This window comes from Nymphaea colorata, chromosome 9 (assembly GCF_008831285.2).
Source record: "Nymphaea colorata isolate Beijing-Zhang1983 chromosome 9, ASM883128v2, whole genome shotgun sequence".
Lineage (NCBI taxonomy): Eukaryota > Viridiplantae > Streptophyta > Magnoliopsida > Nymphaeales > Nymphaeaceae > Nymphaea > Nymphaea colorata.
Genome location: NC_045146.1, coordinates 273,241 through 296,082, shown reverse-complemented (window position 1 = coordinate 296,082; position 22,842 = coordinate 273,241). Strand labels below are relative to the sequence as shown.

Below are 22,842 nucleotides of genomic sequence, written 5' to 3'. Positions count from 1 at the left end.
CGAACACTCACAAAGTATTTCATTTGTCAACTGTTGAGAGAGCAATGAGTTAGGTGGGAGCTTCCGGAAATCTCCCCACTCACCTGGAACCTAATTTCTTACATATGTATTCAAGTAGTTTGGATTCAAAGTATGAACAAAGTTAGGTACTAATGCAAAATGATTGTTCTTTGTTTTAGGCACAAAGATAACACCACTCAGAATGTGGCTAATATACACATTTTTTATAATGTGATTCATGCTTTTTTAACTTTATATTGGCCGAACAAAACATACTTAGTGGGGGGTGTCTGATAATTTCGAAAAAAATTTGGACCTAACATGGAATTTTATTCGTGCGTACTCCTCACATCAATCAAATTATTCTTATTTTAAAAAAATTGACCCATTTTATGTTGTAAACAAAATAAAGTAAGAACAAAATACTGGTCTGCTTTAGTTTTGGTAATAGAATATGAATCTGAGTTTGATTGATATCTGACTGAGATCCAACTTGATTACACAAATGCCCGATCTTATGCCAATTAGATCAGAATTAGTTTCTAATAATATCTGAATCTGAGTCGGAATTTGAATCCAAATACTTTAGAATCCTATCAAGTCTATTCCAATAAAGGCTGGATCCGAACTCTAATCTAAACCGTTTACATCAGCCAACATAGATTTTGATATATAGCTAATAGACAAGCCATACAAATAACTAGAAAGATGTCATTTTCTGCACATTAATGCAATTTCGTTTTCTTCATAAAGTTTCGTCCATCTATACAATGAAGTAGAAGGATATCATTTTCGTGCACATTAAATCTATTCGGCTTTAACCATATAGGTTAGGTCAATTGGAGTAAATGAAAGTTTCATAAAGTTGGAAATCAATGAACCCACCTACCAAATTGTGGAGTTCAGAACCCAAATCCAAAAATCATGAGTTGGAGATCTGATATTTAAAGAACAGCTGATTTGTTTAGTTCACGTTAAAAATTGCAAATATAGAAAGCTAACCACAGCTTGAGCTTCTCACTCAACAAGATCTTAGATCTTAATAAATAAGCAAATCAAGTTTTGCAGTTGGATATCCAAACGAGTCCAAGTCTCGTCGGTTATATTCATTGTTCTTAAAAATGTACAACAAGCGAGCCGAGCTCAAGCTCAAGTCAAGCTCAAGTTCAACTCAATAAACGGAGTTCGAGCTCAAGGTCAATTCGTTTAAGCTTTTATATATATATATATATATAGAAACTGTAAAAAAATGTTAAAATTGATCAAAATTTATTGACATGCACATAAAGATTAACAAACAGTGAAAACACAAGCCAAGTTGAGTTTAAACCAATTGAGCTTATGTAATTCAAACTCGATTTGTTTATAACTCAAGTTTTAATTGAAACTTGAACAACTCGACTAATTTGTAACTCGAGCTCAAGTCGCGTTTGCAGGGGCGATTAGAACACCTTCTATATCCGTAATCATATTCATATTCGGATATAATACCGGGTTTCTTTGTCCAGATTCAAATCTAGGATCCTTCTCGAACCTGAATCCAATGGTTTCCTCAGATGTCCAATTAAGTTGGACTTTGTAATCGACCCGATTCGTTAACATTTTCTGAACCCAGCCGGGTGTTAGAAATACGGACGTCAGAGAGTCGGGGAAAAGAGAGCGAGAGAGCGAGAGAGAGAGTACGTGGGGAGCACCGCCTCCCGTAACGGGCTGCCCGATCCTCTCGGGGCGATGGCTCCTTCTCTCTCTCGATTTATGTCCTCCCTTAGTTGGCGCCTGGTGGTTGAGAGGTGGAGTTCTTTACGGCCGTCTTGTGTCGGCAGAGCAGAAGGAGAGCTTCTTCCTGGAGTTCCAGACGCTTCAGCGTCGACAGTTCCTTTCATGTTGGGCTCGGTGGAGGTTAGTAGACTTACGAGTTCCTGTTGTTCACGTTCTGCTTATTGTTCTATCTTCTTGTGCCTCCTCCTTGTCTTTTTTCGTCGTTGTTGTCGGGCATTCGTAGCAGTTTAGCACCACATCACGCTTGAGACAGGCGATCTGCACGGTTTTTTCTGTTTTCGAATGAAACGACATTTTGATTTCTTTCAAAAAGAAAAATGCCGCAAAGAACTTAGCGCCAGATTCCATGGAAGTTGGTATCCTTCTAGGAATCTGAAAAATCATGTTTAGTTGGCTAGGCGAGCACCTAAGTAAGTTTGACAGGTCATGTAGACAATCTGCATGGTTGGCTTGGGTTTATGTGATTCAATCTCTGTTACAAAAAACAATATTTTGTTTACGCTGGTTGCTTGATGTCATTTTGCGGCCTCCTACTTATCTGTTGTATCTCCTGGTAGGGGTACCTTTCAAGTACCAGTATTGTTTATCGGAATATTTAGATAATCATAAAATTTTTTGGAACGCCTTGGGATACGTCAATATTTTTACTTTTAATTTCCTCTGAGGAGATGTGTTTATATGTTGGGGATCGCTTAGGTAGATGAGATGGTGTCACATGGTACTATGGGGCGATGAGGAACTAGATCCTGTAGTCATTTATGAAATTCGAAATGCCAAGGTACGTGGGAAATTTTTGTGAGTAGGTATCTGCCAAATGGCTTTTAATTGCTTGTACATCTCTTTAGAACCTCCCAAGTGGAGAAGGCTGTGATGCCTCTGTTTTTTCTTTTCCCTTCACACATTTTTTTTGTACACGAATCGGTTAACTTTTGGTCCTGAGTGTGTGTGTCAACTTTTAGGATTTTGTGAAAATTATTATTCTGTTGAACTGAAGTACGTAAGTAAGATTTCTCATGCAGGCACTGGAGATACTTTGAACTTTTGAGCTCATTATGTTACTATGAACTAAATTCCTCAAGTGATTGGTCCCTTTCAACTCATTGCAACGATTCTCCACATTCCATATTTTGTAATTATTAGTGAATGGTTAAATTCAAAATAGAAATTGAAGTGCTTATATTAATCAGGTCATGAAAACCATAGGTCCAGTACTGCATGTATTTGGAAAACTTTTTTGGTGTTTTTTCTTCCTTCATCTGAGTATTCTTGCTGCTTCGGTCTGCTTTTTATTTGCATGCATAATAAATGACCTTGCAAATTTGTATATATTTCTGGATCTGACTTCCTTGCTGCTTTATGTAATTTGGATCTGATTTCCTCTCTGGTTTATGTAATTTTCCTTGGCAGGTTTCTGCCATTCCTTGTTTGTATTCTTGAGAGCCAGTGCTTCAGTACATGCATCTTCAATTCCTTGCTGAAGTTGGCGACATTTTAGCAATGACTTGTGTTTTCTAAAGGCAATTGTGGAAGCCTTTAGATGCAATTAGCATGAAAGGGTGAATATGAACTATGGCACCCACGTTTGAGATGTACGCTTTTGTTATGTAGCAACCCACTGCAGTTTAGATACCAGAAGTGTTTTTGTTTGAAGGCTATCTGTTGGGCACGATGTCTATCTGTACAGGATCTAGATCTACTGACATGGATAAAAAATGGATTATTCCCCTTTTAATATGTGTAGTCATCCTGTTTTTTCTTATTGCTGCTTCTAACTTTGCACTCATCTCCACTATGGAAACATTCTGCACAATCTCGTCATTTTTTTCATTGAAGTTGTCTCCAAAACAGGCAGCTCCTGTCTTTGTAGAGACAAAGGTCACTCCACCCCCATCTGTGGCTGCTGCTCCAATTGCTAGGCTTGCCTACTTAGTATCTGGTTCTAAAGGTGATTTAGATAGACTTTGGAGAACTTTGCATGCTATATACCATCCCTTAAACCAGTATGTTGTTCATTTGGACCTGGAAGCTCCGGCTGCTGAAAGATTGGAACTTGCAATTCGTGTTAAGAATGACCCAGTTTTCTCAGAAGTGGGTAATGTCCATATGATTACAAAGGCTAATTTGGTCACGTATAGAGGTCCTACAATGGTTTCTAATACTCTTCATGCTTGTGCCATTCTTCTGAAGAAGAGAGAAGAATGGGACTGGTTCATCAATCTAAGTGCATCAGATTATCCACTCGTTACACAGGATGGTAAGTCCTTATAGCCTGCCGTTGTTCATCTTTTCTCAATAAAGTTAACATTTTTGTTCTTCTCTTCTTTCTAATTGTTATGCATGTACTATTATTACTTATTCATGATGCAGATATTTTATATACATTCTCATCTTTACCGAGAAATTTAAGTTTCGTTGAGCACACTAGCCATCTAGGATGGAAGGAGTAAGTCTGGTTCATCCTGTTCAAAGCAATTTATATTTTCGATTGTTATCTTGCAGACCTTTTGACACTTTTTTTGTAAATCTGAGGAAATCCATCTTGTTCCTGCAGGTTTAGAAGGGCTAGGCCACTAGTTGTGGATCCTGGGCTATACTTGTCTCGTAAAACTGATCTTTTCTGGGTCACACAGAAGAGAGACTCACCAACAGCTTTTAAATTATTTACTGGTATGCAAGTGAACTATGAGTACTTGGAATAAGGACACTCATAAATTTGTTAAGTTTATAACTTATTAGTATGAAAATAATCTTTACAATAATATTATATTCTTTTTAATAAGCCATGCAATCTTATTCTCCCTCTCAACAAAGAATGACTTTGGTTTGTGCAAATTGTGAAATTTATATGTTCACAGAACTTAGGACCTCATAGATGAAATGTAGAACTGAAAGTTTTGAGCTTGTCACTAGGGGAAATTATTAAAACTAGGAATCCAATTTTGGCAGTTCAACTGTTCAAGCTTCGAATGTACATTCAACTGTGAACTTTTATACTGTTATTTGATGCAAGAAGATGCTTGTTTTAACCACTATAAAGTTACCATCACACGATGGGTGGTTATTGCACCTTTAGCACTCTGAAATGGAGAATCTACTCTTCGTTTATATGTTGAAGAATAAGGTGAATGATAAAAGGGTTGATTGTCTAGAACTGTTGTGGCACAAGTACAATGCAATTCTCAATGTTGGAACTTGCTATATGCTTCAACCTTTCATATTAACCTACATATCAACATTCATGGAATTTAGATAACTTATAAAACTACAAATGTTGCTGAAAGCAAAAGAGAAAATCAGATAATACTTATAACTGCAGTTTAAGTTTCAGCTTCTACCATCTAGTTGCATTGTTGATGGATCAAATTAAAGATGATAGCTTGAATGCAGACAGGGATTTTTTTTTTCCTTCTGTTTATTGATTACTCCAATTCCCATCGATATTGCTTTGTGTGAATTTGAAAATGAAAATATTTGAGATTGTGGAACATGTGATTTGAGGTTATTTATAAGGTTTTCAGGCCTTTATGCATATGCATCATGAAAGGCATTAGTTGTCCCAAAGGTTGCTCACAGAAGAAGCTGCGGTTGATCTTCTCTTTTTTTTTAACATAAAAATATGAAGACTATACTACAAGAGTTGGTTATCATTATTTCCTCTTAGAATGTTTTACATTGACTAGGCACTCCTAACTTCAGCAGCGCTTGCTTTATTAACAACTGCTGGGTTTCAGTTGGTTTCTCAAAATGTATGGAGGCTCTTCTGAAATCTGTTTCAGGATTCCTTGTCTTCAGTGCAGTGGAAGTTATGTGAAATTTTTGACTTCCTCCAGATTCCAGCATTTGATTGTTTGATGTTAACTTCTGTTTCATCTGACATTTTTCTAACATAGTTCCTGTAAAACATGGTGGCCCTGGGGTGGGTCATTGTTCTATTTCCAAAACTAAGAAATACTCTGTAGAGTGGTTAGTTGTATTTTTGGCAAACAGCAAAACGTATGGCTGGAAAACTGATTCAGGCACACGTAGTTTGGCTTGTGGTCAACCTGCCAGAGAGCTTTTGTTTACTTGTATGGTCACTTTTGTCAGAAAAGCCTTTCAGGCAGACTATGAGCAGTAGGTGGATGGCTAGGCTAGAAAAAGCACACGCGCACACATACATGTATATTGGCTTGTGGTCCACATCCAAAGAGCTTTTATATCTTGTACAGTAGCTTTTGTTAGAAAAACCGTTCAGGCTGACTATGAACAGTAGGTGAATGGCTAGTCTACACACACACACAGAGTTTTGTGGATCTGTGCCAAACAACTGATTGGATTGTTTGTGTTAGCAAATAGCCAAATGTATAGGAGTTTTATAAAGGATTGTATTCTTCTGAAAACAAGTTACCTCAAGCTTGGAGCCGCAATCTTAAGTGCTTAACATTATCCTTCTTTTTCACTTTCTTCTCTCTCTCTCTTAATTAGATCCACATGCAGAGTAACAAATGGGAAATTTTGCATAAAAAATTCTCTAGACTGTGCTATTTAATGTTCTTTTTCATCCAACAGTTTTCTGACATAGTTCCTGTAAAACATAGCGGCTTTAATGTTCTTGTTAGACGTTAGAGTAAGTTAGTCGTATTGTTAGCAAGCAGCTAAACATATCGCTGGAACAAGGCACACGTTGCTTGGCTTGTGGTCAGCTTCAAAGGAGTAACTTGTAAGGCTTTTTGGCCAGCTATGAACAACGGACAATAGGTGATTGGCTATATATGTATATATATATATATATATACATATAGGTTCATAGGATCGGTTGGAAACAACCTTTTGGATCGTTTTATTGATGGCAAATAGCCAAATGTATATGAGGAGATGTTATTGTTTTTAGAGCACTGTACTCTTCTACATGCAAGTTAGCTGAAGCTAGGAGCAACAAGATTAACATTTGCTCTATTATTTATGTCTTTGCAACAATCATGAAGTGCCAACTTCAATAATCTTTTGCTAGTTGGACAGGCATCTTTCACATAATTCGTGTATCCAAACTGATAAGCCTAAGTTTTCTTGTAAATCTAAATCTCGTTGAGGATATAGAAGGTTGAAAGAAAGACAAGAAAGATCATGCTGAGTGTCAATTTGGGTCTGGAATGTTATTGCAACTTCTCATTCGAACTGAGTTCTTGTTTTTGGTGTCCTGAATCCATTTTTTCAAACTTTACTCGATTTTGGTGTTTATGTTTTTTGTAGGATCTGCATGGGTGGGTCTCTCCCGTTCATTTGTGGAGTTTTGCATATGGGGATGGGACAACCTCCCTAGAATCCTCCTCATGTACTATGCCAACTTCCTTTCTTCTCCAGAAGGCTACTTTCAAACAGTGATCTGCAACTCGGCGGGGTTCCATGCTGCAGTTGTTAACCATGATCTTCACTACATCTCTTGGGATGTGCCTCCGAGGCAGCACCCCCGGATGCTCACACTCAATGACACTGACAAAATGATATATAGCAATGCTCCTTTTGCCAGAAAATTCCGACACGACGATCCTGTTTTGGACAGGATTGACACCAAATATCTGAACCGGAAAGTTGGGAATTTCACACCTGGTGGATGGTGTGCTGGCAACCCTCCTTGCAGCAAAGTGGGAAATAAAACGGACTTGAGGCCTGGTCCTGGTGCTCGCCGGCTGGCTAGGTTAATGAAAGCTATTGTTCACTCTAGTAGCTTTTCTCATGAACAATGTACATAATTCATTTTATTCGATTCATAGTTCATGTATCTTTATCCCTTTTCTGTTCACGAGAGATTTTTGTTTTGTGGTTAATAATATGATCCGTTTGCTCTTTAATCGAATTGTCTAGTGTCTCTAGGAAAATTTCTCTATGATCTTTTCATTTTCACTTCCTTATAAAAGAACTCCTGCCTGAAAGGTTGAAGTTTCTGAAAGATGATTATGCAGACATGTTCTTGCACAAGTCAAATGTCAACGTGGGTGCTTTCTTTCTAGATTGTTTCTCAAAAGAGGATGTTGAAAACAGCAGGGAAGCCCCCATATGCTCGGAGGCACGGAGCCACTTGGCATGCATTTACTTGTTCTTTCGCCATGGGGCCAAGTGCATCTTCTTCTCCTTCATGCGCTTCTTGCAGTCCGAGCCGACCACCTTGGTCACCTCCCTTAAGCAGTCTGGATTCCCAACCCAAACCTTTGGCAGCCTGGTCTGCTTCCCCTTGCCATCTCAAACTCAGCTTCCCCTTGCCATCTCAAACTCAGCCCTGAACTCCATTTTAATCTCCGGTCTTGCACCTGTTGCTTCAATCACCTTGCAATTGAACTGTTCAACCCTTGCAAAGCTTGTGACCATGGACCAAAATGGAACTGTGAAATGTCTACACAAGTTTTTTAAGGCAGGAGGACATACAATTCTAATATTTAAGCGGCATTTGATTATCTTGGATTTTTAAATTTAAAGGTTTGATTTAACATGAGACCCACTTTAAATCCAGAGTTTAACAAACTATGGATTTGGAAACTGCGGATTAATTTAAGATGTCTGCCTTGAATGTATCGATCTCAAGAGAGGAGTATGACTTGAGATACAAGATTTACAAATTCATGATGCAAATCTTGCATGTTTTAAATAAAGGATTTCGCGTCTTTGTTAGGAAAAAAAAATCCGAAATTCTTGAACTGCTTATCCAGGTAGAGTTAAGTTCTCCTTCCTTTAATGTTCAAAAAATATAACTGATAATTTAATAGCCAGAAACATTTAATTATAATTCTAATATTTGCTGTTCCAATGCCAACTTTTTAAAATATTAAAAAACAGGCATAGGGTCTTTGGAAAGTAACAAACATGAACCTAACAAAATCATTCATTTTCCTCTTAGAAAATATTTTTCAAGGTGGCTTTTCCCTGAAAAGGTTTTCAAAATTTTCAGTTCGACCTGGAGGTCTGATTGAAATTCCTGATCAGTCATTCATAAGGCTTCTAGATGGCAGGTTTTAGGGAGAAGTCATCTACCGAGATGGCTTTTCCCATGTTTGGTAACCCCTCGCATGGGCTGAGCAATATTCTTCCCAAAGTGAAGGCTATCCCACGCATCAAACACGCGTTCATAGGTTTATGGAATGAACCCAGCTAATCCTATCGTACAAACAATTTCACTATAGCCTCGGATTTGAGATCATCAGAATTTGAGAACCATGTTTAAGATCAGACCATCCCCATGCGGATCTTAAATCCAACCCTTTCTCGATGCAAAAAAAAGTAAAAAAAGGCTCTTAAGTATGAATCTTAGATCTGACTTAGCATCCTTAGTTTGATCTTTTGTTATGTCAGCAAATTAGCATGTCAGTCTCCACATCAGATCCGCGGATTTCAAATCCGAATTAATCCTACAGCCCCTAAAAGAGACTTGAAATTCCAATTCACTTTTGAGGCTTCGCTTATTTCCCATATATATTATATAAACTTGAATTTAGACTCGCTCAACTCATTCTACAGCATTAAAAGTATGCAACATGTAGAAAGCAACTTATAAGAGAGAAATGATGAAGGCTGCTAGGTAATTGAAGACCCGAGATCAAGCCTTCACTCATAATTTGTACGCGCTGAGCTTTTCTATACTATTGTTCTCTTGACAGATGGAGCTGCAGGCTCTTTTTTGCACTTATGTTCTCCCGAAGAAGTATTGTCTTTGAAGGACTTATTATCATCTTTTCAAACCACAAAGTAAGTGGGGTAACTTGAAATGGTGGTGCTGTTGATAACCATGCTGCCTCTGCAACTAAAGTGAATGTGCACGCATTGTGTTTAGGCGACAGAACTTCATATAACAGGATCTATTCACGTAAAGAACCAAGTTTCTATTATTTATATATCTTTTCCATATATGCTGAAATCCGTCAGCCATCCGCCATCCAGATGACTCACATCCGCAGCTTATATATATATATATGAAAGTTGAATTGGTGATTCTGCCGAGCCATCTAACTGAAATCATCTCATCTGACATGATAGATGATTAAAATGAACAAAAAAAAATGATGAGCATTTTTGCGTATTAGTTTACATCTTTTTGTCCTTGTTTCTCTTTTTAGATGGTCGATTTTGGATAAATGGTTGGGTGACTCTAAATAGATTATCATTCACTCAATCATATATATATATATATATATATATATAATGTCCAATTGTCTTTTAAAATTTCACTAAACTGCCTAACTTTTGGTGATCATAACAAAAAAGGTACTTCGGTTCATCATTTAACCACCTTTTTTTTGTAAATCTTTAACTCAAACAAGAAGGTGGAAAATATACACACACGAGCGACTTTGCATTATTTCCTCGAAAGTTAAACCACGCTTTTTGCAAGATGCCGGTTACCGTCTACCTCTACAAGCTGGTGCTGTTTCTTCCAGGACTCTGCTTCTCCTGGCGAGAAGCGGCCGCATCTCCTCCATCTTCGTCTTCATGTTCACCATCTTCATCACTCTCTGAGCTCGAGGATTCCGGCATCTCGGTTCTGTAATCTTCAAGAAACTCCATGACCATGTCTGCGAGACTCGTAGATTGGATTATGACAGGGACTTCAGGGTCGTCGTTGCTGCCGGGAAAGTCCGGATCAGACTGCGGGACTCGCATGAACTTGCGTACGCAAAAAGTTCTCGACTGACAGCCGGCGGCATAATTTTCTGTTGGCTGTCTACCCGTTGGAATCACCTTCTTGTTCTCCGCTTCTCCGAGAGAGAGAAGAAGAGCACCACCTTGTTCTATCCAGTTGAGCAGATTTTTTAGAGAGAGAAAGAGCCACTACCACCTAAGGCCACAAAGGGAAACAAGTTGGTCTAGGTTTAACCAATAGACTCATATGAATTAACCACTCTAGAGCCTAGACTGGACACAAGTTGTTCATTTGTTTAATTTTTTAAATATTTTCTTCAAGAAAAATGAACAAATGCCTTCCTATTGTCATGGTAAAATTTTGTCTGCATTATGTTTTTACATTAATGTTACATCTCCAAATAGAATATTGTACTATATACAAATGCACTTTTTCTTTGGTATTTTATGTCAACTAGATGTAGACGAAGGGCGACTCTATCTTGATCTATGATCTATATATTGAGTATGGGGTCCACAGTGCACCATATTGAATTTGTTACTTTCTGTGAAATTGAAATTTTGATCAATGTTATGTGAAAAATGCCAATAATATTCCTTTTTGTGAATTATGGAGTTGCTGTAATATAAAATGAGGACCATTTTTTTCTTGCCTCTGATTCTTGTATACCAAATAATCCTAATTCTTCATCTAGAGAAATTTTCTATTCAGATCTACCTGTATCGTTTCTGTTTGATATCTCATGCCAGGTACTAGACCTTCTGAAAACCTCAGAATCAGACTTTAATGTTTTCTAGAAAATGTTTGACATTTAGAGAAACATCTGTCAAGAAGATCGGTCGAAATTGGAAAATGACCGGACCTTTGTATGGTTCACCTCTTACACTCAGTAAAAACATGTCTGGTCATGATGGAAAAGGGAATAAAACCAGAACCGCATTTTGATCATTTTGAAATATTGCATCGAGGTTGAAAGTAATATCAAGTGTGGCTTGTATTTATTACAAGTAGATTGCATATGCAATCTACTTGAAATCTTGCAATTCAAGTGTTTTTTCGTCTAATCTGATCGTCTAGATATGTTAGGCAGGATTTGCTATCTGCAGATCAACCCAATAATTTTGTTCCCTAACCAAAATATTATATTTTTTTTTAATCTAATACTCATGGGCTCCAGCTATTGACAATCTGATCTTCACTGAAAAATACTTGGTCATTTTATGTCAAGACAAGCCTTGTCCGACAAGCCTTGTCCAACACTTTGTGCTGTTCATGGAATGTAGCATATCAACTCCAAGTTTTTGAAGCCTCAGCTGTTTCAAGTTGATGGATTATTACAAGGTTGGGTGCATGAGAAGGAGCCACTTCTGATATATATCCAATCCATTTATACACAAAGGCTACAAACAGAAACAGAAACCATTTATGCACATCTGCAGCCGGATCCAGTGCTTAGACACTTGGACTAACTGTATCATCATTGGAAATGGGACACACAAGAAGCTTGATCGACAAAAATGAACTGAACTAATATTGATGCTCTATGATTCACATTACTATGAATTCATCAATCTTTACACATGTTAATACGTACAATGGCCAGTTGCTCTATATATTTGCTTGGGATTATCAGCATAACCAACTTAAATAAGAGGCTCTAATAAATATACTGGATTCTAACTGCAAAAAATCTTTTATAACTCCTTTTCACACTCTGCATCTATTCACCGGAGGCTCAGGTTTACTAAACTCTGACAATGTTCACTAGCAACTGCCAAAGCAATGGAACCACCAGAAAGAAAAATGTGACCACTGCACAAGGGATCAGTACACAAGTAGCAGGTGCTCAAAATCTGAATTTTCAAATAATCAAACCATCTCAAGAATTTTTATGTTGCCTGTGGAATTTGCAGCTACCAATATAGAGGATTGCCCTCTCCAACAAACGCAGGATATGAACTGTGGTGCATCATAAATTTCTTGACCTGTCAGTGGGTCATTGCTGTCAAATTTGTACGACAGCACTGGCATTGGGAAGGCTTTATAATAGATAAAAACCTGCGCAAGATATCTAGTATAAATTAAAGAAACAAAAAGAAAGACAGATACAAACAAAGTGTAATTCAAGGAGTGCACAAATACGACACATTCATGAGCCCAAAATAAAAATCAGCAGTTTCTCAATTTCACACTGTCACCCTGTTGATGACAAACGAGCATATTATAGGTTTTTCCAGTTATAACTAGTGAAATTAACTTATATAAAGCAGAAAAAGGAACTAAATGAAATAAATTAGGAGCTTTTATTATTTTATGAGCAAGCTTGGATAGGCAGATCAGCTGTGAGATTGTACCAACAGACATGCAAACTCTTGACCTCATTCAGCTTAACGCCTAGACCAATATCATGTTAGGAGTATTGAGGTCATAAAAATACCAAGAAATAACTTCACTGAATAGGAGGAAATCAGATCCACTTTATGTTTATGGAAAAAGAAGTAAAACCTTCATGCATGAAAGCACATAGATGCACCTAACCAACAACATTTGACAATTTCATCAAAATCTTGGGCAAATGATGCTTTTTATTTTTGTTCAAAAATAAGCTGAAGCTATTTTTCTGACAATTTAGCATTCAATATGCCACTTGTAAGTAAATATAGGCCCACAAAAAAAATAAAAGTTTTTCCTACTTTTGGAGTTTGGACTCATGGAGCATGCTTCATAACAAAAAAAAAAAAACCCAAACAGTCACTATCACAGATAATCTCAAGTATTCAAAACAGTCTGTACCTCATTTGTCTCTGACCCAGTGGCTATATAGCCATCAGAAACAGACAATCCAACAAAGTTCTGGGAAAAAGATCAAGTTAGTGTATCTAAAATATAAATAAAAAATAAAAAGTATGCATAGAGAAATTGCTATACAGCAGATATATCTGAAAGCATTTCTTTTCACTTTTCAGACATCGAACTGATCTTTCAAAAAGCTTGAAACTAGCCAGTCTCAGGTCCACCTCTCATCCCTTGCCTTTCAAATTTATATGCAACTTTGCCATCAATATCCTTAAATCTGTTCTGATAACTTATAAGATATATGTCAAGGATAAATATTCATCCAGTAATAACTAAAGATTTGGCATTCAAGTTTAGATGTTTCCACATATTTCCGCACTAAAGAAATTTTTCTTGCATAATTTACTTCCATGTGACAAATGGAATAAATCTAATTTTAGCCATACTTCTTCAAAAGACTTCATTTCATTAAAAAATCGACTGGGTTAGTGCCTGTACAGTAAATTCAGAAGAACAGAAAGAACCATAAACTACATCCAGTCGACTAACCTTTTTGGGTTCAAGAATATTGAACTATTCAAAGATACACTGCCTATACTTCAAGATGGAAACATTAAGTACTTTTCTGAAGGTAAAACCTAGCAGTAACCTCTGGACTTTCAAGTACTTTCATGCTTTTAATCCATACTAATTATGTATCTTTTCCATACTTAATTTGTTGGAATGTCACCTTCTCATAAAGAAAAGAGAAAAGAAATTAAAGGGGACATTTTGAAGCCTAGGTTTAGTTTATGTAAGATAAAATTTACAGAGTGTTTAAAAGAAATTTGACATTAAATATGCATCTAACCTTCAGATTGGTGTGGCCCTTAAATGTCTGAGCAGGGCTGGCTATCACTCTTGATGAGTCAACTGATAAATCCCAAAGCTTCAGTGTGTTATCTGTTGATGCAGAAACAAGTGTGGTTGAATCGATGAATTTAACACAACTCACGGTCTTCATGTGACTCACTAATGTGCAGCAAGGTACTCTTGTGTTCCGAAGATCATAGAGGTAGACCTTATGATCTGCAGAACCAACTGCAATTGTATGCGCAGAATTTGGAGGAAATTGAACACAACAGACATTAGCCTTAGTTCTGATTGTACCAATACTTGCACCCTGCAGCAATTCCGGATGAACACAAACTACTGTCATATTTCTATTTAAAAAGTGATCATACTAGTAAATAATATGACTAAACAAGATGATGTCCAGAGAGTGAAGAACAGAATTGCCTGATTGATATTCCATAGTTTAACAGCACAATCATCACCTCCACTAGCCAACCTGGTTGGATCAGCTCTTGAAAAGTCAACCGACCAAACACGTTTCTCATGCTCCCTTAAATCCATGAAAGCCTGACCCCTTGTACTGTCCCACACCTGAAAAATAGATGCAAGAAAAATTATCATCATAAGAATGAAGTCACTTAATTGAGAATTAAAATAAAATGTGTATCCACTGCACCTGTACAACTCCATCAAAATCACTTGAAGCAATTTGGTTTTTTATATAACTATTCCAGCAAACACTGCTAACCTTCGATCTGCTCGACATTTCAATCACAGGGTAATGAATGTCAAGATCTTCATTAAGTACCATATTACACTCAAAAACTTTAATTTTCCTATTCACACCAGCTGTGGCAAAAAATTCCTTGTCTCGATCAAAACTCATGGAGCATACCAAATTGGATGAATTCAGTAAGTCTGCCTGCTTCAAGTTTGCCCTCACTTTCACCCTGCTATAAGATAGGTATTTGCACAAGCCATCAACAAACGGACTAACCCATCCACTTTGTCTTGCATTAGTGATGCACCCCCTGGTAGCTAAATTATCAATAGAACTAAAATTACTTTCCTCCGTTCTCATGTTTGAACCTTGAACAGTGCTATTCCCAGGTGAACCTCTATTCTGTGATCTTGGTTCAGGCCTTATTGTCTTGATCCTTGTTGAAAAGTAAGCTAGTTCCAGTTTTTCAAAGTTCTTCATCATTTGGGAACTTTTAGTCATCATACTTTTTGAACTTCCTGGACCTATATTGGATTGGTAAACATCTGTACTTGGTTTTGAACGTTTTCGAGAACACAAGCTTGTTGAATCCTTTAAAACAACAGAAGATGGCAATGCTTCCAGCTTTTCTAAACCAACACCATTGTTTTTCTCTAATTCCGTATGTGTTCCATTTTTGTTCAAGAGAAAAGATTGCTGGACTACAACTTCTTCTATGTCAGAGGATAAACAACCAACTATATCATGCAATCGGTCTGCTTCTTCTTGCTTTTTCTGCTTCATCTGCAAAAGAAATTGCAGAAGTACTTCCTGACCTTCTATTTCTTCTTTGATCTTTATTGCTGCTTCTCGCTCCTCTGCATTATCCCTGGATTCATCAAGGAACTCACTCTGCAACACCTCACTACATATCATTTGCCATCCAAAAAAGGAAGACTGAAATCAAACCTCAGAAGTTGAAATGATAAAAGCACAGAAAAAATAACCATTTGCCTTAAAATTTGTCAAAATGGCAAGCCTAAGACCATGTACATTTTCAAAGGGAACCCTCAACTAAATACACTACCAAACCAACAAGAGCCATTAATCATCAAAATAAAGAAAGCTTCTTTTCTATATTCTCTACATATGTTCTTTCAATCTTTAAAAAAGGTGGAGGAAAGGACCAGAGAATGTCCTGAATGGATTTGTCCTTTAGCAAGAAAAGATCGAAGGAGATGAGAAACTGTTGCAAATAGAAGAACACCTCTAAAATGAGGAAGTATTGAAACCTATAAGAAGGACTGAAAGAAATGGGAAGTGTTACGACCCATCACAAAGACATCTTTAAAGTAAAATCCACTAGCAAAAGAAAAGGAGAAAAACAAAATATTCTGTGGAGAGATGCTGCCAATAATCATCAGAACAAGTTCAAGCCATCAGGAAGCACATTTCCCATTAGCTACAAAGAAATGCCATAAGTCAATATATTCTTTTCAAGATAGGACATCAAGTGGAAAGGTGTTGTACGAGGCTTCAAAAACTATATGAAAAAACATAGATCACATGACCTTATCAGTTTGGCAATCACCATACATACGTCATAAGATACTGACTCTAGAAGAATCCTATTTATTTGGTTTCAATGGCAGAAATCTATTCAATATATCATATTCAGTGCACTTAATTTCTTAAAATTTTCTTTTCTTTAGGAGTATCACAAACCAGATTACTATAACTGCTGATGCCCTTGACTAGCCAAATGGCCTACACTGCTCAAGTGGACAAGCTATGACAAGACAAAATGGTAACATATTTTGCGACACACCACTGTGACAGCATGTCTCCTGGTCGTATAAACTTTGGCTTGCAATCACATGGAAAAGATTGTGTTCAACTAAATTATGTTCAATTCAGAAGCATCCAGAATGAGTCTTTTCTAGACCGAATGGAATTGACCATTATAACAGTTTCAGTCATTTGACGCATGGCGGAATGGTGCACAGATCATGACCAATTTTTCTCTCTCCATGATTGCAAACAGAAAATTCAATATACCAAAACAGTCAGAAAGAGAAATGCTTTCCAGATGGTGTCTCCATATCACTCTATCTACACCTATAGTGATGGCCTTCTTAACATTCTTGCTATAATAATGGTATTTTAACTTAGACTGAAAGCTTTTCTGCATTTAAAGGGGAGCCCAGTAACTTAGCCATTCAAAACTTTGCAAGCATGAAGTTAATCATAGACAAGTGTTTCTGCCTTGCTCAGTGAAGAGTTGGAGGTCCAAGATATATCACCCTTTCTTATTCCCATTTTGTTCAATGTTTCACTTGACATGTAAAAAGAACGAGGAATTGCTTAGCAATGTCACAGATTTTCAGAAAGTTATTCTTCTATTACAGGACCTCATTGTAATGGAACAGCTTCACCAGCTGGCAAAAAAGTTAGGTTCCCACCAAATTCCTCCAGCAAATATCAAAATTTCCCCGCAATTTGGAACTCAAGATACATAAGCTATGATAGTCCAACAATCTAACGAGAATGAGACAGAGAGACAGAGACAGAGACCCATGATACGAAAGGGGCAAGCAAGTTCCAGTTCACCTGTATGGAAAGTCAACCATGATAAACCAAAAGGAGAAACCTCACAGCCAAAATACATCAAAATTTCCTCCAAAAGATCTGCAAATTCTGGAAAAAAACAAATGATTTACCAAAATCTTCAAGTTTGATTTAACAATCATCAAGTTTCAGCAGAAAAGACTTCTTCATTGACATTGGACCTGGAACAAACCAGGCAAGGTTTATTTTGTATCACTGGAAGCTAGCAAAACTAAAGGAAATTTTAAAGTTAGCCACTAGGTTCACCAGTCTTGCAACCCATCTTTTGTTTCATAACACCAAATTGTCCCCTTTTGTTTGTGCTCAAAATGACATCGTCGACCACTATGCCTGCCTGTCATGAAATGAGAGACAGAGACCACAAGGAAACAAACTCATATAATGATGAAGTCCCTGAGGAAAATCTCAGGGCTCAAATTTAACTGAATCTGCCACGACAAGGAGGGTAAGGTGATCTACAAGCACCATTTATAAATTCGGCCTGTTTAGCCATAGAGTGTCGCAATACTCAAGGCCCAAAACAAACTTATAAAACAACAGCAAGCTCATCTAATTTCCATCAATTTTTTATGAACTGAAAGTTCAGTATACAACTTCCTGAAAGGAGACAGGATACTTCTAATTTTCAGGTTTCACTAAAATCATCATCACCAACAGAGACTTGCCATAGCATGTGTTCATCATACAGATATGCACCAAAAAGCTGCTACAATGTTGATGGTGATGTACTGCCACAATCAATTCTTTTGCGAGCAATTTAGCAAGAAAGCAAATGTCTGGCAGCCAGTGCAAATAAAAATGTCTGCATTGAGTACTTTCCTTGTACACAAAAGGGCTCTTCCACAACTGGAAAACATAAAGTTCACATTGTTCCCATCAGGCTTTGCCATACCATATTCCACACTACTTTTTGAACAGACCCCTCCAAGTACATCTGCATTTCCCTGTCAGTGCACTTGTTGATAACCATTGTAACGATAAGCTTTGTGGAGTGTGGACAAACAGCAACTTTTTCATGCAATGACTAGATAGCCTTTACTTCTTTTTTTCCAAGTAAATCACATAGAGATGCAAACTGAAATCTGCATAATTGTTGAATCATGTTGAAATTTTACCTATGAGATTTCAAATTGTCACCAAGGAGCTGGAGTTACACAATATTATTTTCATATTTTTTCCTGCATCCGAAACTAAAAGCTGGCACTTCAAATTTTCTGAGTATAATATACCATAAGACATTGCAGGGATCCATAGAGGCTCACCTCATACTTGGCCGAATATTAGGCTGGGGATGCAACAGCCACAAACAAAATGAGGCTTCTTTTGGCCATTTCAGCAACAGCTGAGGCGGCAAAACACGATGACGAAGATTGGACATCATTCTTAGTTTCTCATCCTCAGTGCTGAATGTTGAAAAGAGCTGGTTCGCATGTGAAACACATTATGCTCAGAAAACAATGCATTATGTTTGACCAGCACACTCAGAAAACAATGCATTGCACAGATAATAAATCAGGACACCATGTTTTTATTTGAAAATACTCTGAGAGTTAATTAAGGACAAAGAAATCATACCTCAAACAAAAGAACACCAAGGCGGTAGACATCTGAAGCATAAGTGCTTGGAGCACCAGAAGCTTCCTCTGGACTGGTGTACCAATTAATCTCCATGGAGAGAATTTGTTTTGAAGGCATTGTCCTCCATGTCTCCCACCTGTCATATTCCTTAGTCTCTATGGAAGACAATGTCATGGGAAATGCAGATGTCGACCTCAAGCAACTCAAAGTTTCTGCATCGGACTGAGAAACACCAGGTTGGTCATTTCCTTCTGAATCTCTTGGGTAAGTAATTGTTGGAGAGATATCCAATTTTGAATCTTCATGGGCAGGCAAGCGTCTCTGCTGAGTCAGTCCACAACAAACAGGAGACGAAGAGATAAGCTCACCAACTTTATTCTGATCCACCAACTTCACTGCCTCATTATTTGAATCAGATCCCGAGCTTGAACAAGATGCAGACTCAATGAAAGAAATGCAATTGAATGAAGACATGACAAAACATGAAGGCCTAATATTATGAATAACAACTCCCTGCAAGTGAGCGACATTTACAATCTCTATAATCTGCCTGAATATGTGCAGGCACTCCAAATGATCAATCGACCGATCTGGATTGTCTAGCCATTGACGCAAGGTACCATCACTGGGCTCCAAAATACTCATGGCCTCATCTTCACAGACACAATGTCCACTCTTCTAAGCTCTATTGCCCTCCCAAGAAAATTCTAGGTCTTTCACCTGAGCTCGCAGGCCCAGCCTTCTCCCCATTGTTGAAGCATCTCTTGGGAAGCTACCATGGCCACCATGCCTACTTCTTGAAAGGACTGATGCGTGCAATTCCTATTCTTTAGAGCTACATTATTCCTTCAGTAACCATTGAGGAACCCCAATTATAGCATTATGCCAACAATTTGTTTTACAACATACCACAGCCATGAAATCTCGATAACACAAGGCAAGGTTCTCCAGTTTCTATCGTAACACATCTCCAATCAGCAAACCATTTGGCTAATTGAAAATATACTTCACCATCGGTTACCCAACCACTTGAAGACTTCAATTCATATCACTTTCACTGGAGAAAACAATAGTAAAAAAGCCAACAGAAACATAAAATTGCAACATTTATGTGGAAAGTAAGAATCCATTCTAATGAACGGGAAATACCCACCACCTCAAAGATACATGTCTTTCACAATATACATCTGTCAAAGCATTTGGCCAATTCAAAATCTACTTCATCATCTGCTAAACTGCCGCGTAGAAAGCTTCAGTTGTACATAAAATTTGAACTGGACAAAAATGACAAGAAAATTAAAAGGCATCAGATACTTTAAAACGCAAAAATATATGGAAAGAAAGAACCCATGCTAATGAACGGAGAAGATCCATTACCTCAAATATGCATCTCTTCGAAACACCTATCGCCTCCCCACTTAAAGGCTTCACCTGCAAAACTCGATTTTACTGCTGTTCCAACCCAAATGGTCTGCGGAAGAAAGTTAATCGAAATACTTAAAATTTCATATGAATGATGAAAACTGACGCATTCACTTGAGCAACAGCAGTTACAACTACAAGTTGAGCATCATGGAAGCAAACAGATGGAGGAAAAAGAGAATGATGATATCCTGCTTAATATTGAGTTCATGTTTTCAGCACCGTAGACCATGTCCTACTAAAACAAACTTCATCAAATCATTCATTTTTATGCTTCAAAACATGATACTTCATTATTCAGATGAAAAACCATGAGAAAGATTGCAGAACTAGAAAACAACCGAGTTATGGCTCCAAAACCGTAAAAAGCAGCAGGTTATATTGCTTTAAGAGGCGCCAGATGAAAAGATGGGTGCAGGAATTTGGAATAGCGAAGAAATAACAACAAACAATAGGATGCACAGTGCTATTAAAGAAAACAACAAAAGAAGAAGAAGAAGAAGAAGAAGAGATACCAACAACAATTCAACTTAGAGAGCATGCAAACGCTGTGACCAAACTCCAAAGCCTGAACTCCGCACGCCACAAAGAATCGTTATTAACAAAACCGTCTACCTAAGACTACTGCAAGTGAAAGTATAGATGATCAGCAAAGCTGAACCACCCATTTTACGAGAAGTTCAAATTCTCCTTTTTCTATATAGGATCCTCATTTCCTTCGATTTTGTCACGATTTTTTTCGGCCGTAGAAAATACAATAATATCGCTATTTACTTATTAAAAGCAAACCGTAAATCATAAGAAAAACACTATACAATCGAGTTGAAAAAAGAAAAATTGTCTTTATGAAGGTCCAAACTTCGAACGGGTTATCTTCACTTCCCCTTCACCTTTTTTATTGCTCTCAATTTGGCTTCAATGGCGACGTGGCAGCAACATATCCACAAGAGTTCAAGGGCGCTGGCAAAATGAGAGTGGACCTGGTATTTCGTGAAAAAAGAAAAGAAAATGGTGGACAAAAAGGAACCCATCAGCAACAACTAATGTGCATACTCTCCCAAAGGAAGGCAGACGGTCATTGTACACCCATCCAGAAACAGCAGGACCTTATGCAGTGACAAGCCTCGTCTGCTTCTGAGAGAAACTAGTCCCCACAGACTGCAATTTACCTCTGTTTAAGCAGTTACCGGCCTATCTTAATAAAAAAAACTTTGACTAGGAACTGAAAAATGAAAACCTTGCTGCTCTATGGTACCATTCTTCTACATGCTCGTAATTTTGTCTGCTACCCATGAGAAAGAGAGAGAGACTGACACGATGATGCGATGGGAACCATTAAGACTAACTCACACTTATATCTGCAACCAGACCACCATCGCATTCAACAAAGAGAGAGAGAGAAATGCTTCAAGCGTTGGCGTCCATGTGAATCATTAGTCACGAGAAAATGCACCATCTCGTATCAATAAACTAGGAAAATACACACAATCGCATCCATGAAGAATGGCAAAGCACCACCACAGAAAGAGAGAGAGAGAGAGAAGATGACAACACGTAAAGAATTACGTGGGAATAATACAAATCTGAAGAGGAGAGAACCAATCTAACCTCCTGGTACGATATCTAATCTAAGCCATCCGGATCCAGACTTTCGCAGCCTAGTTGTTAGGAGCTGTAACGTTGCTGAGAAATCCAACCACCCACAAAAGTGAAGAGCGAGCAACAGATGTACTTAGAGAAAAGAATTAAAAAATTTAAATATAACTTGTTTTTTTCTGACTTTTAACCTTTTTCATTTTTTTTTTAATTTTAAGGAGGAGCTCTCCTTTTTACTGACAGGGGTATTTTAGTTTATCCTTATGAAGTAGGTCCTCTTTTTACTGACCAGTCGCTTTTTAGCATCAGTAAACGAAAAGGCGAGCATAAATTGTTTCATAAATATTGGAATTGGAGTCCTTCACATCTTCATAATTTATATACATAGATATATGATAAAAGATCATATGTGTAGTGTTTTTTTTTTTTTTTCACGACTCGGAATCTTCAGTAAGTTCATCCTGACCAATGTTTTAGTGGCTTTTTTTGTTTCTTAGCAAAATATTCAACTACTAAACGTGAAACTTAATTTTTCATAAAAAGAGCTACAATTGAATTAAAAAGATTGTGCACCACTGTCCTCAATCCATCTTTAAATTGATTATGTTACAGCATGTTTCTTAAACATCTTGTAGGTTCTTTTTCATATTTATTCCTTTCGCAATTTATGTATGGGGTCATTAACACATTCTTCTCCACTTTACAACCAGTACATATATTATCCACTAAGTATATAGTTTATCTTTTACGCAGAGTTAAGAATGTCAACGGATAGGGTTCAGATTCAATCGAATTAAAAAAAAAATGGCATCGGAATAGATTATTTAGATACGATTTTAAATGAATAGCCAATATCCATACCTTTTAAAGTCCGCTAACATATCATAATGTGGTTTAGATCCAT

The 22,842-nt window shown here is 37.4% G+C and overlaps 2 protein-coding genes across 8 annotated transcripts; one reads left to right on the top strand and one right to left on the bottom strand.

Moving 5' to 3' along the window:
* The first annotated feature begins 1,667 nt into the window (after positions 1 to 1,667).
* LOC116261318 (beta-glucuronosyltransferase GlcAT14B-like) lies at positions 1,668 to 7,607 on the top strand. Of its 2 annotated transcripts, XM_031640026.2 has the most exons (6): positions 1,668 to 1,899; positions 2,476 to 2,557; positions 3,187 to 4,033; positions 4,147 to 4,222; positions 4,331 to 4,446; positions 7,009 to 7,607. In XM_031640026.2, exons 3-6 carry the CDS (start codon positions 3,448 to 3,450, stop codon positions 7,506 to 7,508), a joined length of 1,278 nt encoding a protein of 425 aa, XP_031495886.1. In that variant the 5' UTR covers positions 1,668 to 1,899; positions 2,476 to 2,557; positions 3,187 to 3,447; the 3' UTR covers positions 7,509 to 7,607. The 2 variants fall into 2 exon arrangements, with proteins under 2 accessions (XP_031495886.1, XP_031495885.1); XM_031640025.2 differs by lacking the exon at positions 2,476 to 2,557.
* Positions 7,608 to 11,907: 4,300 nt separating this feature from the next.
* On the bottom strand, positions 11,908 to 21,213 carry LOC116259882 (protein SPA1-RELATED 3). Of its 6 annotated transcripts, none has more exons than XM_031637860.2 (10): positions 20,858 to 21,213; positions 20,298 to 20,391; positions 20,074 to 20,194; positions 18,918 to 19,977; positions 18,605 to 18,762; positions 14,691 to 15,639; positions 14,459 to 14,605; positions 14,031 to 14,342; positions 13,178 to 13,237; positions 11,908 to 12,442 (listed from the first exon to the last, which is right to left on the bottom strand). In XM_031637860.2, exons 4-10 carry the CDS (start codon positions 19,563 to 19,565, stop codon positions 12,254 to 12,256), a joined length of 2,463 nt encoding a protein of 820 aa, XP_031493720.1. In that variant the 5' UTR covers positions 19,566 to 19,977; positions 20,074 to 20,194; positions 20,298 to 20,391; positions 20,858 to 21,213; the 3' UTR covers positions 11,908 to 12,253. The 6 variants fall into 6 exon arrangements, with proteins under 6 accessions (XP_031493720.1, XP_031493721.1, XP_031493723.1 ...); XM_031637861.2 differs by having other exon boundaries at positions 20,077 to 20,194; XM_031637863.2 differs by having other exon boundaries at positions 20,298 to 20,351.
* Positions 21,214 to 22,842: the final 1,629 nt, after the last annotated feature.